Source organism: Harpia harpyja, chromosome 19 (assembly GCF_026419915.1).
Source record: "Harpia harpyja isolate bHarHar1 chromosome 19, bHarHar1 primary haplotype, whole genome shotgun sequence".
Taxonomy (NCBI): domain Eukaryota; kingdom Metazoa; phylum Chordata; class Aves; order Accipitriformes; family Accipitridae; genus Harpia; species Harpia harpyja.
Genome location: NC_068958.1, coordinates 18,909,813 through 18,924,257, shown reverse-complemented (window position 1 = coordinate 18,924,257; position 14,445 = coordinate 18,909,813). Strand labels below are relative to the sequence as shown.

Sequence of the window (14,445 nt, the reverse complement as noted above, 5' to 3'; positions counted from 1 at the left end):
TTATAGATTGAAGACTGGGGTAAGCAACCAGACCTGAGCCTCTTAAGTGTCTCATTGCTCTTTGGAAAATAGTGGGCTTTACTGCTTTAGATTATGGAAAATTCTGAACTGACTTAACTGAGGTGTAATTTGTTAGGTCTTTCATCTTAACAGAATTAACCTAGTAATTGTCACTGTCGGTTTTCCTTCTGCAGCATTGCATTAGAAAGCCTTGATTTACAAATTCTGCTCAAGAATTGTTTTTGAAAAGTTTCTGTTCTCATCTAAGGAAGTATCCTGTAGGTTGTATGAAAATTGCAACTTGCGTTAATTTTTTTATTTTTTTTTTTGTGGCAAATGCAGTCATTTAAATGCAACTCTTAAATGGACTTGAAGACACCATCTCGGGCAGTAGTTTTTACCTTTTTTTCTTAATTGCATGAGGTTTGCCTTGAGCTATTGACTGTGAATTGCTTAAATCAGGGGATGGAATTGTCTTTAGCTCCCTCTCCTGGGTAGTTAAGGCATTTGCCCCATGATGTTGCTGCTTTTGCAAACTTGATCTATTTTCAAACTCTTTCTAAGCATCTCAGCTCTCAGTGACAGTGGTGAGGAGCACAGCGTACATGCACAGGATTGGGAAATGTGATGGTTTAAAAAAACCAAACCAAATCAAAAATACCCAACCAAACCCAGACTGAGGTGAAGCCAAGTTTACTTGCTGCATGCTGTGAAAGAGTTAGTGAACTGCATTTCTCAGGCTTTGCTGCTGGTGAAGGTGGGGCTGCATGTTTGTACAAGGTGAGCTGAGGAGTTTGGGGTTCCTTTCCTTCTCCCTGATTTTGTGCTCCAGAGGGATGGTTTTGTTGGAGCTGTTTATTTTTAGGCACTGACAAGTTGTGGAAGGGAAGGCTCTGTGGAGTCCCAACCTCTCTGCATCCCTTCTGAGTCATCCATCCTTACGAAGACTTTTCCAGGCAAGGTGTTAAGGGTACCTTTTCTGGGTCAAGAGGTATCTTAACATCCTTTCCTGGATTTCTTCAGTAGTCATGTGGCAGGTGAAATCCCAGGGCTGCCTTTAACTTTTCCTGAGGCTTTATGAATAATGTACCATGTGCTTTTTTTTTTTTTTTTATTTTCAGATTGAGAAAATCATGAGTTCCATCGGTGAAGGCATTGACTTTTCTCAGGAGCAGCAGAGGATCTCAGGTAGCGTATCCAGCTCATGTGTGTCTGTCTTGGTTGTGCTCTGTACAAAAAGAAGGTGCTGGCTCCTGCGTGCAGCTCTTTTTAACCTGCTTTGGCTCCCAGAAGGGAGAGGAAGGCTCTGGCACAGAAGGAGCAGACCTCAGCTTCCCAGTATAATGCTCAATACTGCTACCAGCAGTCTTAATTCAATACTCCCCTAGGTAGATTAATTTAATTTTATATAATGCAGCTGTTGTTGCCTCCTAGCAGGCTTTTGGGGGAAATGGGCTGGGTGAAGGGCATTGCAGCTGGTACCCCCAGCCTGTTGGAAAGGGGAGGGACTCTGATTAATACTCACCCAGTGACAGCAGTGTGTGTGTGTGTGTAGGGGGTTTTGTTTCTTGTTGAAACTGCCTGTTTTATAAATTTTGGGGCTTAGTATTACTGCTTAGGATGTGGTAAATTTTGAGGTGGTATTTTGCATCTTTGAATAGCTTTAAACAATGGCTTATTGCTGAGAATTGTGAAGTTTTTATTAGTGGTTTCTGATAACTGAAGTGACTCCTTATAGTCCTTCCCTTTAGGTGGCCGTGAGAGTTGCTGGCTTGTGTGAGTGGTCTGTGATGCTTCTTGTGCTCTTCTGCAAGCTCGCGGCAGTAAAATCAGCTCCGGAGTGGCTGGCTCATTGTCCCTGCTCACACAGCCTAATAACCACTGTGTTCTGATACTTAAAACTTCACAACTAGTTTTTGCTCAATGTGTAGGAGGAAGATCAGGTTTTCTGCACGTACAAAAAAAAATCTAATTTGCAGCTGAAAGATAGTGTAAGGACTCCAGCTGGTGTCCTAGGGATAGAAAGTTCTACTGATCCTGGCTCCTACAATTACTGTTGTTCTTGACATAGCCTCTAAGAAAGTTGAACTGATTGCTTACAGTTCTCTCCTGCCTTTCAGAATATGTTTGTCTCGAGTTTTGTTCTTCTCTGGTGGATAGCAACAAAATTTTCTTTAAGCAGTCAGTCTGAAACAGAGCTGCTGCATATTTGTCTTCTGGCTGGTCTCACAACCGCCACAACAATCTTGCTTTTGTTTTAAATACATAATGCAGTAGCAAGATGCTCTTTTTTCTGGCTTTTTTTGTTATGTAAGTGTGGGTCTGTCCCTTTGGAAATGAGCAGAACCTCTCTATAGCTCTCCACATTCTAGTATTTTGTTCTTTAAGGCTCACAAAATCCTTTCAACCCTGGGAGGATAGGATGGGAATTTCGTATGTAGAGTTGTACGTCAGAGTGACTATAGCCAAGACACCAAATATCCATGTTATGTCCACGGGAATTCACTCATCCCAGCTGCATGTTCACTGCTGAGCATGTTTGGAAATAAAGCCACTCTGTGGGCATGCTTGGGACAGTTTTCCTCTGGGTAAGACGGCAGCTGATGGGGAAGAGCGGGCTTGGAGGAGCTGTCTGGCTGCCACTGAGGCACAAGGAGGTTCGGTGTACATTGGGTTGTGTCAGAAGGTGTCCCTTAGAGGCTGTTGGTATTTCACAGATTAAGGAACATTTGCTGGGGACCAGGAATGCTTAAGCAAAGACTCTGTAGTCCTGCTCAGGTAGTTTGTCTTAGCTGGAGTTTACCAAGGGACAGGTTTAGACTGGTTGCAATAGAATAAGATGTAAAGAGCAGCTTTTGCCACCCAGCCTCTAAAACAAGCCATCAGGAGTAACTGGAGTGTTGCGGTGGTTTTACAGGAAAGCTACCGTTTTTGCCAGAATATTTTAACATTTCTTCTCCAACTTCTGCCTGTAAAACCCTAAATGCCCTATTGTTGCTCCAAATCAGATAAAACTAATCACAGGGTTTTTTTCTATATATTTCACCTATATACTTCTGTGACCTTGAAGTATGTAGTTTTATTAATTTTTTATTATAAAACTTTATAAATAGTGAGATGATTTAGTTGTGCATTTTGTCTTTGCTTTTTCTAATTTCCATAAAACAAGGTGAAGAAGGAATCGTAGTGTCATTTAGTACATTGATTTTCCTCAAACAGAGCAACGTCCTCCTCCAGCCATGTTTGCAACTATTATAACTCTTATCTCCGCAATGCAGCATCAGAGCGATGGGAGACGATCCTAGGTTAAAACACTCATTTCCATAAATGTTATAAGTGGAGGTGGCTGGGCTGTGGGGAATAGCGAACCCTGTGCCGAGTTTGTGTTTGGGATCCAGACTGGAGCAGCAGGGAGAACTAAGTCTCAGTTGAAAATCTTCCTCCATTGCTCCTGCAGTGACCTCATTGCATGCCTTGGCACTGCACATCAAACAGGATCATTTTGCTATTTTACCAGCTTTTTTCCTATACTTTTTGTGCCTTCTTTTGAGGAAAGTAGATGTGAAGGGGAGGTGGAACTAACAGAGGAAGGATGCTTTGATATCAGTGCAAATGTCCCTAGACGTGTCTCCATACTGTTCGCAGAGCGGGAAAATTTCCTACCCCTTTCCCCTTTCTTAGCTGACTATCTCAACGCTTCTACATTTCCAAGCTGCTCAGGAGGTTTATTTTAATTCTTCTCTTCCCGGGATGCAGCTTCGCTCTGGAAACCAGCAGTTTAAGGAACCTGTCCTCTCCGCTGCTGCAGGCAGAGCCATAGGTCCTCGGGAGCATCGTCTCCCATACAGAGCCGAGTCCATGGCCTTCAAAGGAGGAGATAATTGTTTGGCTTTAATGGTGCCTTTTGAAATGGAGCTGTTTGTAGTGAGACACAGCGTACAGAGCTTGATTAAATGGGTGCCGATGAACTCTGCTGTCTGGGGACTGAAGGTGCCTAAATGTCATGTACTACCCAAGGGTTTTAGAAAATCTACATCTTGAAAATGTTGTCGTAGGAGATGCTTTCTGATGGTGAGACCAGTTCAGCTGTGGCAGTGCTGTCCTTTGGGATGCTTCCTGGCTGAGCAAGTGCCACCATCCCAATAGCCGGGAACAGTCCTGCCTGTTCGGGGACATGGCCTTCTCCCAATGCCTCTTGGATTTCTCTGGGGGGAGAATTGTCCTCCCTGGCTCCTTCTGTTAGGGCAGTGGCTGTGCTGAGAGCAGGACTGGGGTGATGCCAGTTGCGAGTCAGCACCAGTGTCATGGTGGATGTGCCCTTTGGATGTGGTTAATCTGCCACATGCCTCAACTTAGGTGATGCTAGGCTTTTTGTGAGTACACCTGTAGGTATCGATATCCACTAAACAAGGCTGCTTGCAGGACACGTGCTTCTCCCCTATGCTTTAAGCACGAATTCCCTTCTCTGCCTTTAAATCAGGAACAAAAACAAAAGCAGAACTCGAGAGCTTTTTTGCCTTTACTGCAGCGTGATGGAGGATGCTGGAGAGCTGCCACCGCGAGGAATTCTGTCCTTTTAAATCTTTCACCTCCAAACTGCTGCATCTGAACTGCTCCGGGTGGGCAGTGTCTCCTCTTGATGAGATGCTAATATGTATCTGCACACGCAGCTCACGCTTGCCATAATAAAGCTTATCTCATATCCATTTGTCACTTGGGTTTTTGCTTTGGTGAGGAGGAATCCACTGTGCATTCCCAGTGGGAGTTTAACCTGTGCCCACCGTAGATACTATGGTACTGATTAAGGCTTATGTTTTCTAGGGTCAAATGGCTTTGCAGAGGGATGCAAAACGGTGTGTGGTTTTTGGTCTAATGCAATGGCAACTGTTTAGCATCCTGCTTTATGACAAGCCCTCCCCTCCCTGAGCCGGTCCATAGCTGTAGCAGCATGTGTGATGGATCGATATCGTTAGTGAAGAGGTCTAACATGGAGGGGAGAGGAGGAGCCAGCACTTCAGCAAAAGCTGCCGTTGTGCAGGGAGTTTTCAGCAAAATGGACACCCGTCTCTGGAAGCAGACGGACCCAGGAGCTGCCTTGTCCTTAAGCCGGGTGTTTTCCTGCAGGCTGTGCTGTGTTACGCTCGGTTTGGGATCCCTCATACACAGATCAGCTGCTGTACATATTCCCTGTTTCTCCTTCCTTTCCTATGAGCACAGCTAGCCAGAGAGCGGGCAGTGCTTTGCCAGCCCCTTGCTGTGAAGATGAAGGGTGTCCTGAGGTGCATGCACCCTTACATTTTTGTTTTCTAGCAGCATTTAGCCTTTGCTCCTCAGGGCTTTGTTAGGGCTGTTTTAACGCTTCAGATCATATCACAAATGTGCAGGGAGCTGCAGGGAACTTTCCAAATGCTCTCTCATCCCCAAAAATGGGTGGGCTTTGAGAATATCGGGGCTCCTGACTAGTTTGGTGTCTGGAATCGCTAATTTGCCTAGAAAGATAAAATGCCTTGCTTGGCAGTTACTGCAGAGATAAGTATGTTCGGAGTCTGTTTATACAAGCAGTTATTCCATACAACTGACTTGGGTCTAGGGAAAACAGGGACCCTTGGAGTCACGCTGGAACAAGCTCAGGCCCCGAGACGCTTGGTTTCAGGTCCCTGCCATGCCCCAGACTTCCCATACAATTTTGGGCAAATAGCCGGTTTCTGTACCGTAAAGCTTTCCTCCATAAAACAGGGTAACTTCTGTGTCTTGTCATGGTGTTATGGACAAGCACATTAAACTTCTGAGGCCCCTGGATGATAAGATAATTCGATGCATCCTGGCATCTTTATAGAATTTGGAGCTAGAATCTATTTCTTGGCCAACAAGTTTGACCCTCTGATTTCCTTGTAGAGCTTGTAAGAAAATCTTCCAAATGTATTTCCTGAGGGTGGGGTGGTATAGGCGAGAGGAAAGAAGTCTATCACTGATCCGTGTCGGTAAGTGCTTTTCAGAGGTTGGGGAATCGAGGAACACCATCTCTTAAAGGATTCCAGATTCCACCTAACCTTTGCCATAAAGGGGTTTTTGGCCTGGGAACAGACATTTGTATTCAGTCTGTGTCTCTCTGCATGTGTGTTTTGCAGTCACACATTTATTTAGCTCCAGCAACCCACTTCTGATCACCTCTTCTTTCCAGATGCGAGTCAGAGGGGTAGGGGAGTACAGGTCTCGCAGCAGAAACTCAACCCCACTGCACTGCAGCGTCTCATCTCACTGCTGGCTTTGAACAAGAAACCTGTGTGTTGCTCGCTGGGTTATGGTGATTTGTCTGGCAGTGTTTCTCTCCCCCAAAATACAGGAGATGAGTGGTCTCTGATCATTAAATCAGCTTGATGCAGGCAGGAGGCATGCTGCACTGGACAGGGAATGCATTTGGCGCTTGGTGAGTTAACTCTGCAGTTGACTTGGGATGTGAGGAATGTGCTTGGTGTTTTACTTGACGTGAGAGGGAGAAATTTGTTAGCAATCTGCATTTGGCTAATTGATCTTAGTTCCGGTAAAGTTGGATGCTGGCTGTATTTCTTGCATCTGATAGCACTAATGACTACATTCTCCTTGCCTATCCATCTCGCCTAATGCACTGCCTGAGTTTATAGCCCCCACTCAATGGATTTAAGGACTTCCAGCTGATGATCATCCCCAGTTGTAGCCATAACTGCCTGACTTCGTTCTCTTGCATGCTCGCTTTGTGCGTGGACAGTGGTTTCATCAACACTTGTTTGGAGTTGCAGTTTTTTCTTCCAGGTGAAGCTTGGTCTTGTGTCTTCAGGCCACACCAGGTCATGTTAAACTGTTATCCGTTTCCATGAGCAAACAGGGTGATGCTTTTTGTCCGACATGGCCCACGTACTTATTTCATCCTCCAAACAGACTCAAACTTTGCACTAAAGGTCTTTATTAAAACAATTAACTTACAAAAGGACCTTTCTGGGCCCTCACAGTCTTCTCCCTTTCCTGTTTTCTTGGAAGCATGCTGTGTTACTTGAAAAATGTCTTGCAAGAGGAACTGAACGGCTTGGCTTGCTTTCTTTGCAACTTTTAGATACTCTAACTACACTCTATTGACTGTTTCCCCCTCTGCCATCTGGAGACCTTTTAAAGGTAGGATTCCTAAGATGTGGAGCGTAAGGAGAAGGATGGAGCTGAGAATTAGGAGTTTGTTTCAATTAGAAGTTGTGATCAGGCTCTTGCTGGGCGGTACAGTGACTGGGATTCGATTGTTCTTGTGTCATCCTTGTAATATGCAAATATCGAGTGTATTTTGGGCTTCTTTGTTTTCGGCCTAGGATGTTTGGGGCATCTGTTATCTTCTTTTTCTTTTTAAAGTAAACCCCTCCATTCCCCTCCCTCCAAATACCTACTCCCCCTTCATTTTGTCTTGACTTGAAGCGGATTTAAAAACAGAAAACCTGCACTTGGTGTCACTGTAGGTTTCCCCTTTAAAAGCAGGAATACATTTACAAGTGTACAAAAGGCTGAGTAGAGTAAATAATTTTTTTTAAACGGAATTCAGGAGCTCAGAGGAAGAAACTGCTGTGGTTTCATTCCCCCGCCAATACCCTGACTGCCTCCAGAAATGCTGTAGTAGGCAGCAAACAGTTCCCTCACCTCTCTCTCGACAAATTAAATAGGAACCAGCCACAAATCACTTAGAACTGTCAAAGCAGACCTGTAACATCATTTTTTGAAACCCAAGCTGTGTAGTCCATCATTGAGTAAATATTGAGAAGTCAGTAATTTCCACTGGAGAGTTATAAAGCTGCTGTCTCCCTCCCCTCTCCTGCAGCTTCTGCTGCGAAGGCTGCTCACTGCTTCTACAGTGGATGGAAAAGCTGGGAGGGGTAAGAGGATGAAGAGAAGGGAGGGACAGGCAATGCGAGAGCAGGAGACAGGACTGAGAGTGGAACGGCAAGCGTGGAGCTCGCTGCCTTCAGACAAAGCACGCCGCTGCAGCGCCCTGCAAGGACGCACAATTGCTTGGTGAGGGGACACGGCTGCCTGGCTGCTGGCGGACCAGCGAGGATCGACGGAAGGGAAGGATGGAGACCCTGGGCGAGCGGGAGTTTGTTGCATAAATTCCAGGTTTAGATGCTGCTCTTCTGCACAGGCTGTGTTAGGGGAGGGAGACGGAAACCTTTTGTGATCTCTGCGTTTCTCGTGCTGCAGTGTGCACTAGAGAGACTGGCCAGCGCTCTCGAACTCGCCGAGCGCGGCTCGCCTGGCAGAGGAGCTCTTCTGTGGACCAGAGCAGCAGGATCCCTTACCCCAAGAATTTCCAGATAACACCGTGAGCTCTGCGTTGTGCAGCCATTGCAGCGGGCGGGGGTGGGAAGGATGGCTTGGAAGGTACCAAGCAGCTTCAGCTGACCTGAAGGTTCAAAGAAAGCAAACTTGCTTTTCCTGATCATCTTTTTATTTGCATATACCCTTGAAACAGATGTGCTAAGAAGCCTGCAAAATTCTGCCTGTCTTGCATAGCAAATTTCCTGATGAAAAGGAGATCTCTGAACTTTTTTTGTCATATCTAAGGTCTCAAGCTTTTTTAGAGGAGAGTAACAAGTCACTGGACTCTCTTCCCAGGGGTGAGGGAAGGGAGAGCTTGCCTGCACAGCTTCTGTAGGGTGTTGGGAAGAATCTCTCTTATCAGAGGCTGAGAGGAGGTGCCAGGGCATGTCTTGGACTTGAGCTGCTGCAGGAAGAGGAGAGAGTGTGCTTGCATTTGGTTTCTTCTTGTTTTAACTTGGTTTAGAAGCAAGGAACTAAAATGCCTCCTCCTCCAGAGCTGCTCCCTGTGTGAATGAGGGGCTCAGATGCAGCAGCTGCACTTAGCTGAAGAAAATGAAGGAAGGGCAAATACAAGCGTGCACCAAACACCTAGCAGGACTGAATGTATTGGGTGAAAACCGTACTGATTCCTCGGTCTCTCTTGCTGTCACCCAGTGCAGCAGTGTAGTTAGACTCTCCGGTGCAGCCAGTCTGGTCCGAGCAGCGTGCTGAAATGCCATGCATCCGGATAGGTGGTAAAATGACAGTGCCAGGACTCTCAGACTCACGCTCGGTGTCTCTCGCGCCTCTGCTCCTCTTAACACAATAACGGCGAGAAAAAACCCTTACCATGGTTTGCCTCTTTCAGGACTGCTTGGGGAAAAAAAGTATAAGCCCTTCTTTTCTTCTGCTGCAGTTTGTGTGCTTTCTTTGTCTTGCATGTCTTCCTGTGGACAGCTGCTCTAGCCTGGCTTCTGCTGCTTTTCTGAAAGTCCGTCGTGTCTGTTTTGTGTCTCAGCTGCATGAAGATGTATTTTCTCCCTAGCTGCTTTGTGCCTCCAATGCGCCTGGCCCTCTCCGCTGGCCCGCTGAGCAGGGTAGTGCGTCCGAAGTTGCATGGATGAGAGGACCCGCACAGCTCTGTGCGTTTGTGAGCGGCTCCGCTCCATTCCCTCGCACCTACGACTGGCTGGGAATGCCTTGGGTGAAAGTTTGCTGCCCTCCTCCCGCCCCCTTCAGATGAGCCAAGGAGTGGATCCGCATCCCTGTGGGGTTGGGCTTCATATGTTTGCCTGGCAAGAAACTCGCCTGAGCCCTGAAAGCAGTGCATGTGATGTCATGGTCCCAGGAGTGCTTCTAAACAGTTTGCCCGGGCAAGGTGTTTCTTTTTCTGAGTGTTAACTGGGATACAAATTGAACCCGGAGCCCGCGGAGGCACTGGAAGCTTGTTGTCCATGGTCTGTGCACACAAGAGGAATTGTCTGCCAGCTGATTTGTTGTACTCTGAGCATAATTTTTTGAGTTTCTTTATGGTAATGACTATGATGTGGCAATGCCATCTGTCTTCCTCAGAGTGCCGCTGCTACCGCCTTAACGGTTTTTCCCTTTTCAAGCGTCTGCCGATTCCTCTCTCGTCAGGTTCGCGGATGCTGGAGCAGAGTGTCGGGGAGTGGCTGGAGTCCATTGGCCTGCAGCAATATGAGAGTAAGCTGCTTTTGAACGGCTTTGATGATGTCCGCTTCCTGGTAAGTTGCTGGGTGGGACCCACAGGCTCTAACAAATGTGTTGGCCAAACCTTTACTTGTTATCGATATCCCGTGTCCGCTGCAGAGCAGATCTGGGTTCTGCAGCCCAGCAGAACAGTCTTGGGGATGTGTAGAAGGTTAGACAAAAGGAAGAAAGGAGGGTTGTGTTGGGTCAGGGTCATTCATCTTCATATTTAATGTGGGTATTATAGTTTTTTCACTATATATTTGATATAAAATTTTATTTACTCTGCCCCCTAAATCTTTACTATCCAATTTACTCCAGAAATGGGAACTGAAATTCATTAGTGTTTTGAAGAAATCACTGAGCAGTCTGTGTTCTGGACTATGAAGGAGATGGTAGACCTCTTGGAAGTATACTTACTCTAAGCATGCAGGCAGGATGTTAATGAGCTGTACCTAATTGCACTGACACCATTGGCTCTGAAACCTAATGATGATAATCATTAGGTAATGCTTAATGTTGAGGGTTTTTTTTAATAACCAACATCTAGAAACTTAAAGCTGCATGGTGTAAAAAAATCTGAGAATTCATATGGAATGATGAACTGCATGTCTTAAAGAAACGCTTTTTGAGTATGGACTCCAAGTTTCACAAATAAAGACTTTCTAAAAATGGATGTAAAACTTTGGAGAAGCCATTCAGGCTAATGTAATATCCTGCATTGGAAAGGGAGTGAGGGCATCTCTTTGGTACTGTGGACGGTACGGAGAGGTGAGACCCAGGAGGATGTGTGCTTGACAGCTGTGTTGTGAGCTGGGTGAGTGGGTTTCCGAAAACACAGCAGCCGTCCGACAGTGGTGAGGGGATGTGCGGGGCAGCTGGAGAAAGAAGGGAAGACTGGATAGGGCATGGATGGAGGGGCAAGAAAGCACACATCTGAGCAGTGTCAGTAGTGGTACTTAAAGGCAGGATGTAATTATGCTTTTAAAAAACAACCTGACCAACAGGATAAATGTCCCTGTGAATGTTGTGGGATCTCCAAGCACCCCGTAAGTTGAATACTGTGGCAGCATCCAGCCATACCTCCTGGCCTCCACAGCAAGCAGCTTATCCCCTTGTCTCCCCTTAGCCTGGCAGGGCCAACGCTCCCCCAGAGAGCTGGATTTTACTGTGGTTTATGCACCTTCAGTAGAGGAACTGCCGGCAACAGACGATGGTCTTGCTACGCACCCTTCTACCTCTGCCGTATCCTGTTCCTACGGCTGTGTGCAGCACCTCCCCTCTTCCCTGGGGAGGATTTGGGGTGAGCTGCCCCCCGTGCAAGCCCCGGGCACCCTCGCCGGGCTCCAGCACCGCCTGCAGCCGTGCAGGGCCAGGGCCGGCTCCTGTCGCGGCTCCCCGGACCCACCCCAGCCCTTCCTGGGGGTCTCTGGCCCCCGCAGTGTCCCACGCAGCTGGTCCCAACCCTCCGGTGGACCCTTGGCCGCTGGGACCCCTCTGTGCTTCAGGCAGGTGCGTTCGGCTCCGCGCGAGGTTTCAGCGTCCCTGCATGCTGGGGCGGTCTGCTGCAACTTCTGGGATGTTCTGGAGATGGTACAAGGAATTTAAATGAAATATACCCCATAGATCCCTGCTTGGGATCCTCTGCTGATGGGTCTTGACCTTTGTGGTATTAGTGGGCAGCTCTCACTCCAGCAGTTAGCAGATAAAAATGCCTTTACTCTGGCCCTGCCTGACAAGTGTGATGATAGACCTTTCTCGGCACAGAAGGAAATTAACTTTCCACTTGTCCCCAGAGAGGCAGGAGCTGAAGGCTCGGAAGCAGGGATTTTTATTGACTATGCTTATTTGCAATAAATAGCAACACTTAGTTGTGAACTGTCTGATGCAGAATTTTGCCATTTATAAGGTGAAAAAAAAAGGTTCCTTGTATATGTCTCAGTATGTGATTTTTATGGTGTATGTGGTAGGAATTGCTTTTTGATATTGTTCGCGGCTGGACGTTTTTCTTCCCTATCCAATGCTGGGTAACCGCTCCCAGTGTAGGAGATCAGCTTCTGCTGGTTTCAGGGAATGGGCCACTCTCCTTGCTCATTCCTCTCAAATTTAAAAGGTGAAATAATTTAACAAAGATTTCCTGCAAGCCCTGGCTGATTTCCCTTTTGCTGCTTATCCCTTTTACTAGGAAGTTGACTCTGGCACCCATGCCAAGACTGGCTTTAAATCCTTTCATCCAAGTCCTGGGAACTTCAAGCTAATACAGTCAGCCCAGTATGAAAGTTTAATTATTAAGAATCTTTTCCTCTGTGGCATTGCTTGCCTTCAGCTTCTGATGTTGTTGGAGTAAAACCTTCAGATATAGGACAAATGAGGAACAAGTAGTTAATTTGTTTTGAGTAGTGATTTTGATGTTCTTAGATGAATTATTAAAATTGTTGTAAACACTGAAGCTGGCTAGTGCAGCGAGTACTGAAAGGGCCTGGTTTCTTGGCTCCTGGCACGGCAGGCTGTCCATTCCTTTTCTTTTTTTACATAACAATTTCTTTATTAACTGCCACTTCCAATTGCTAACGAAGAATATTTCAAACTAAGTGGCATTATTTTCCTAAACAGTTTCTGTGAAAGGATTAGTCCTTATTAGGGCCTCATTATGTTAAATATTTCAAGGTCCAAAGAATGCTGGGTAATGGTTTGCAAATTGCCAGATGGGCTATGAGGCCAATTAAGTTTTAGTTGCAAAAATTAAGAAGTTGGAGTCTTTTGATACGGAAACATTTTCCGTGTAAGATTTCGCATTGCATTACTCCCTGCATATAGTGCTGCGGGGTTTTTTCAGTACGCCGAGGATGCTCCCTTTGCTGCCTGAGTCCACAGATGCCCATTTGTGAGCGAACAAGCAGCTTGTACGTTGGGTAGACAAGAAAACCATTGCAAGAGCAAACTGTTAGATGTGTAGTGATAGTACAGCTGTAAAACAGGGGCAGCGTCCTAGAAGAAGAGCTCTTTAATATGCTTATGAAGAATACTCAGCCTGCAGTAGATAGTAACTTAAAGCAGGATTAAGAAAACGGTCTAACAAAGAGCATATCCTGTAACCGCAGTGGGGACTGGGTGAAATCCGGTGTTTGCTGGCACAGCAGCGTTTGGTGCTGTTCTTAAGAAAAATAGATGTTTCAAATGTACTGTCTACCCATTAGGTAGTACAGAATTAGTAAGAGACAAAAACTGGGGGGTGCAGAAGCTTGTCTGGTGCTTTTTAGTGCTTTGTAGCCCATGCTTCAGCCAGTTCTGGTTTCAGGGATTCCTGATTTCTTGTGTATTTTCAGTTGGCTCTTGTGTTAATTTGCACCCTGCATTACCAAAGCCCTTACCCCCCAGATAAGGGAAATGATTCATGAATGCACAGTATGGTAAAGTGATTTTGAAAAGTGCTCTGTAAAAATATTGGGCTTCTTAATTAGATGTTAATCTAGGAAGGCAGAAACATGCATTGTTTCCAAGAATAATAATTCCATTATTTTCAGAAATCCAGAGATTTATTATTAGGTGATTAGCTGTGCTCTCCGGACATGCGACCGGTCGTCTTGCCGACGATAGCTCTGTGGAAGCTGCATCTCCAGCAGCACCGAGGAGAACCGGTGAGTGGGAAGGAGGCAATAATCCTGCTCCCTCTCTCGGGGTCTGCTCATACGCTTTAACAGGCAGCATTGACAGCTGAAAGAGACTTTGGAGACCTGCAGTTTTCACAGGTTTACATTGAAGAGGCAGGGTTGGAGATGTAAAGCGTAATGTGAGCCATGAACATTTTACAGGTTTTCCTATAAAAAGGGAAGTTAGAAGTGTATTTTAGCAGATAGCTAGGGTGGGCTGTGAATGTTGAGCAGAGGCTTCTCTGCTCTTGAGAATTCCAGCTCTGCATCTGGGACAAGTTTTTAGTAACTTATAGCTGGAGGCCTCGTGCTTCAGCAGGACCCCTTGCCTACAAGCTTGCAAGATCAGCACTTCATTTGTCAGCAAACTAAAAATTTCTGTTGCAGTTCAGGTCTGCTTCGGTAAGAGAGTGATGACCGCAGTCAGGACTGACCCTCCTCGTGTGTACGTGTCTCTACCAGTGCTGTTTCTCTTTTGGGGGAATTCAGGACAGATAATAGAGTATCACTTGTAGTACCAGTTGGTTCTGAGTGGTGTCAGACAGGGCTTGTTGGGAATATTCTCACTTTTGGAACTTGCAGAGATTTTTGAGGGCTTGTGAATTGGTTATCAGGGAAGAACAAGTCAACACAACCATGGTAAGAAGGGAATCACAGGTGTTAATGCATAAATGCAATGACTGTCATCCTGCCTGGACACAGCTACTAGGTATTTTAGGGACTGGAGCTGGGATGGGACGCTGCAGACAGGCTGAGTTTGCAGCACTGGCCTCAC

General features: G+C 46.2%; 1 protein-coding gene across 9 annotated transcripts in view; it reads left to right on the top strand.

The window, feature by feature from the left end:
• Positions 1-14,445, top strand: part of ANKS1A (ankyrin repeat and sterile alpha motif domain containing 1A) — a 112,006-nt gene that overhangs the window by 72,068 nt on the left and 25,493 nt on the right. For 8 of the 9 annotated variants that reach the window (XM_052814299.1, XM_052814302.1, XM_052814298.1 and 5 more), the window contains 2 exons: positions 1,122-1,188; positions 9,949-10,055. In XM_052814299.1, the coding sequence (XP_052670259.1) occupies positions 1,122-1,188; positions 9,949-10,055 (174 nt within the window). Of the gene's footprint in view, positions 1-1,121; positions 1,189-9,948; positions 10,056-14,445 lie in introns of those variants that run through there. The other variant, XM_052814300.1, reaches the window with a different exon arrangement.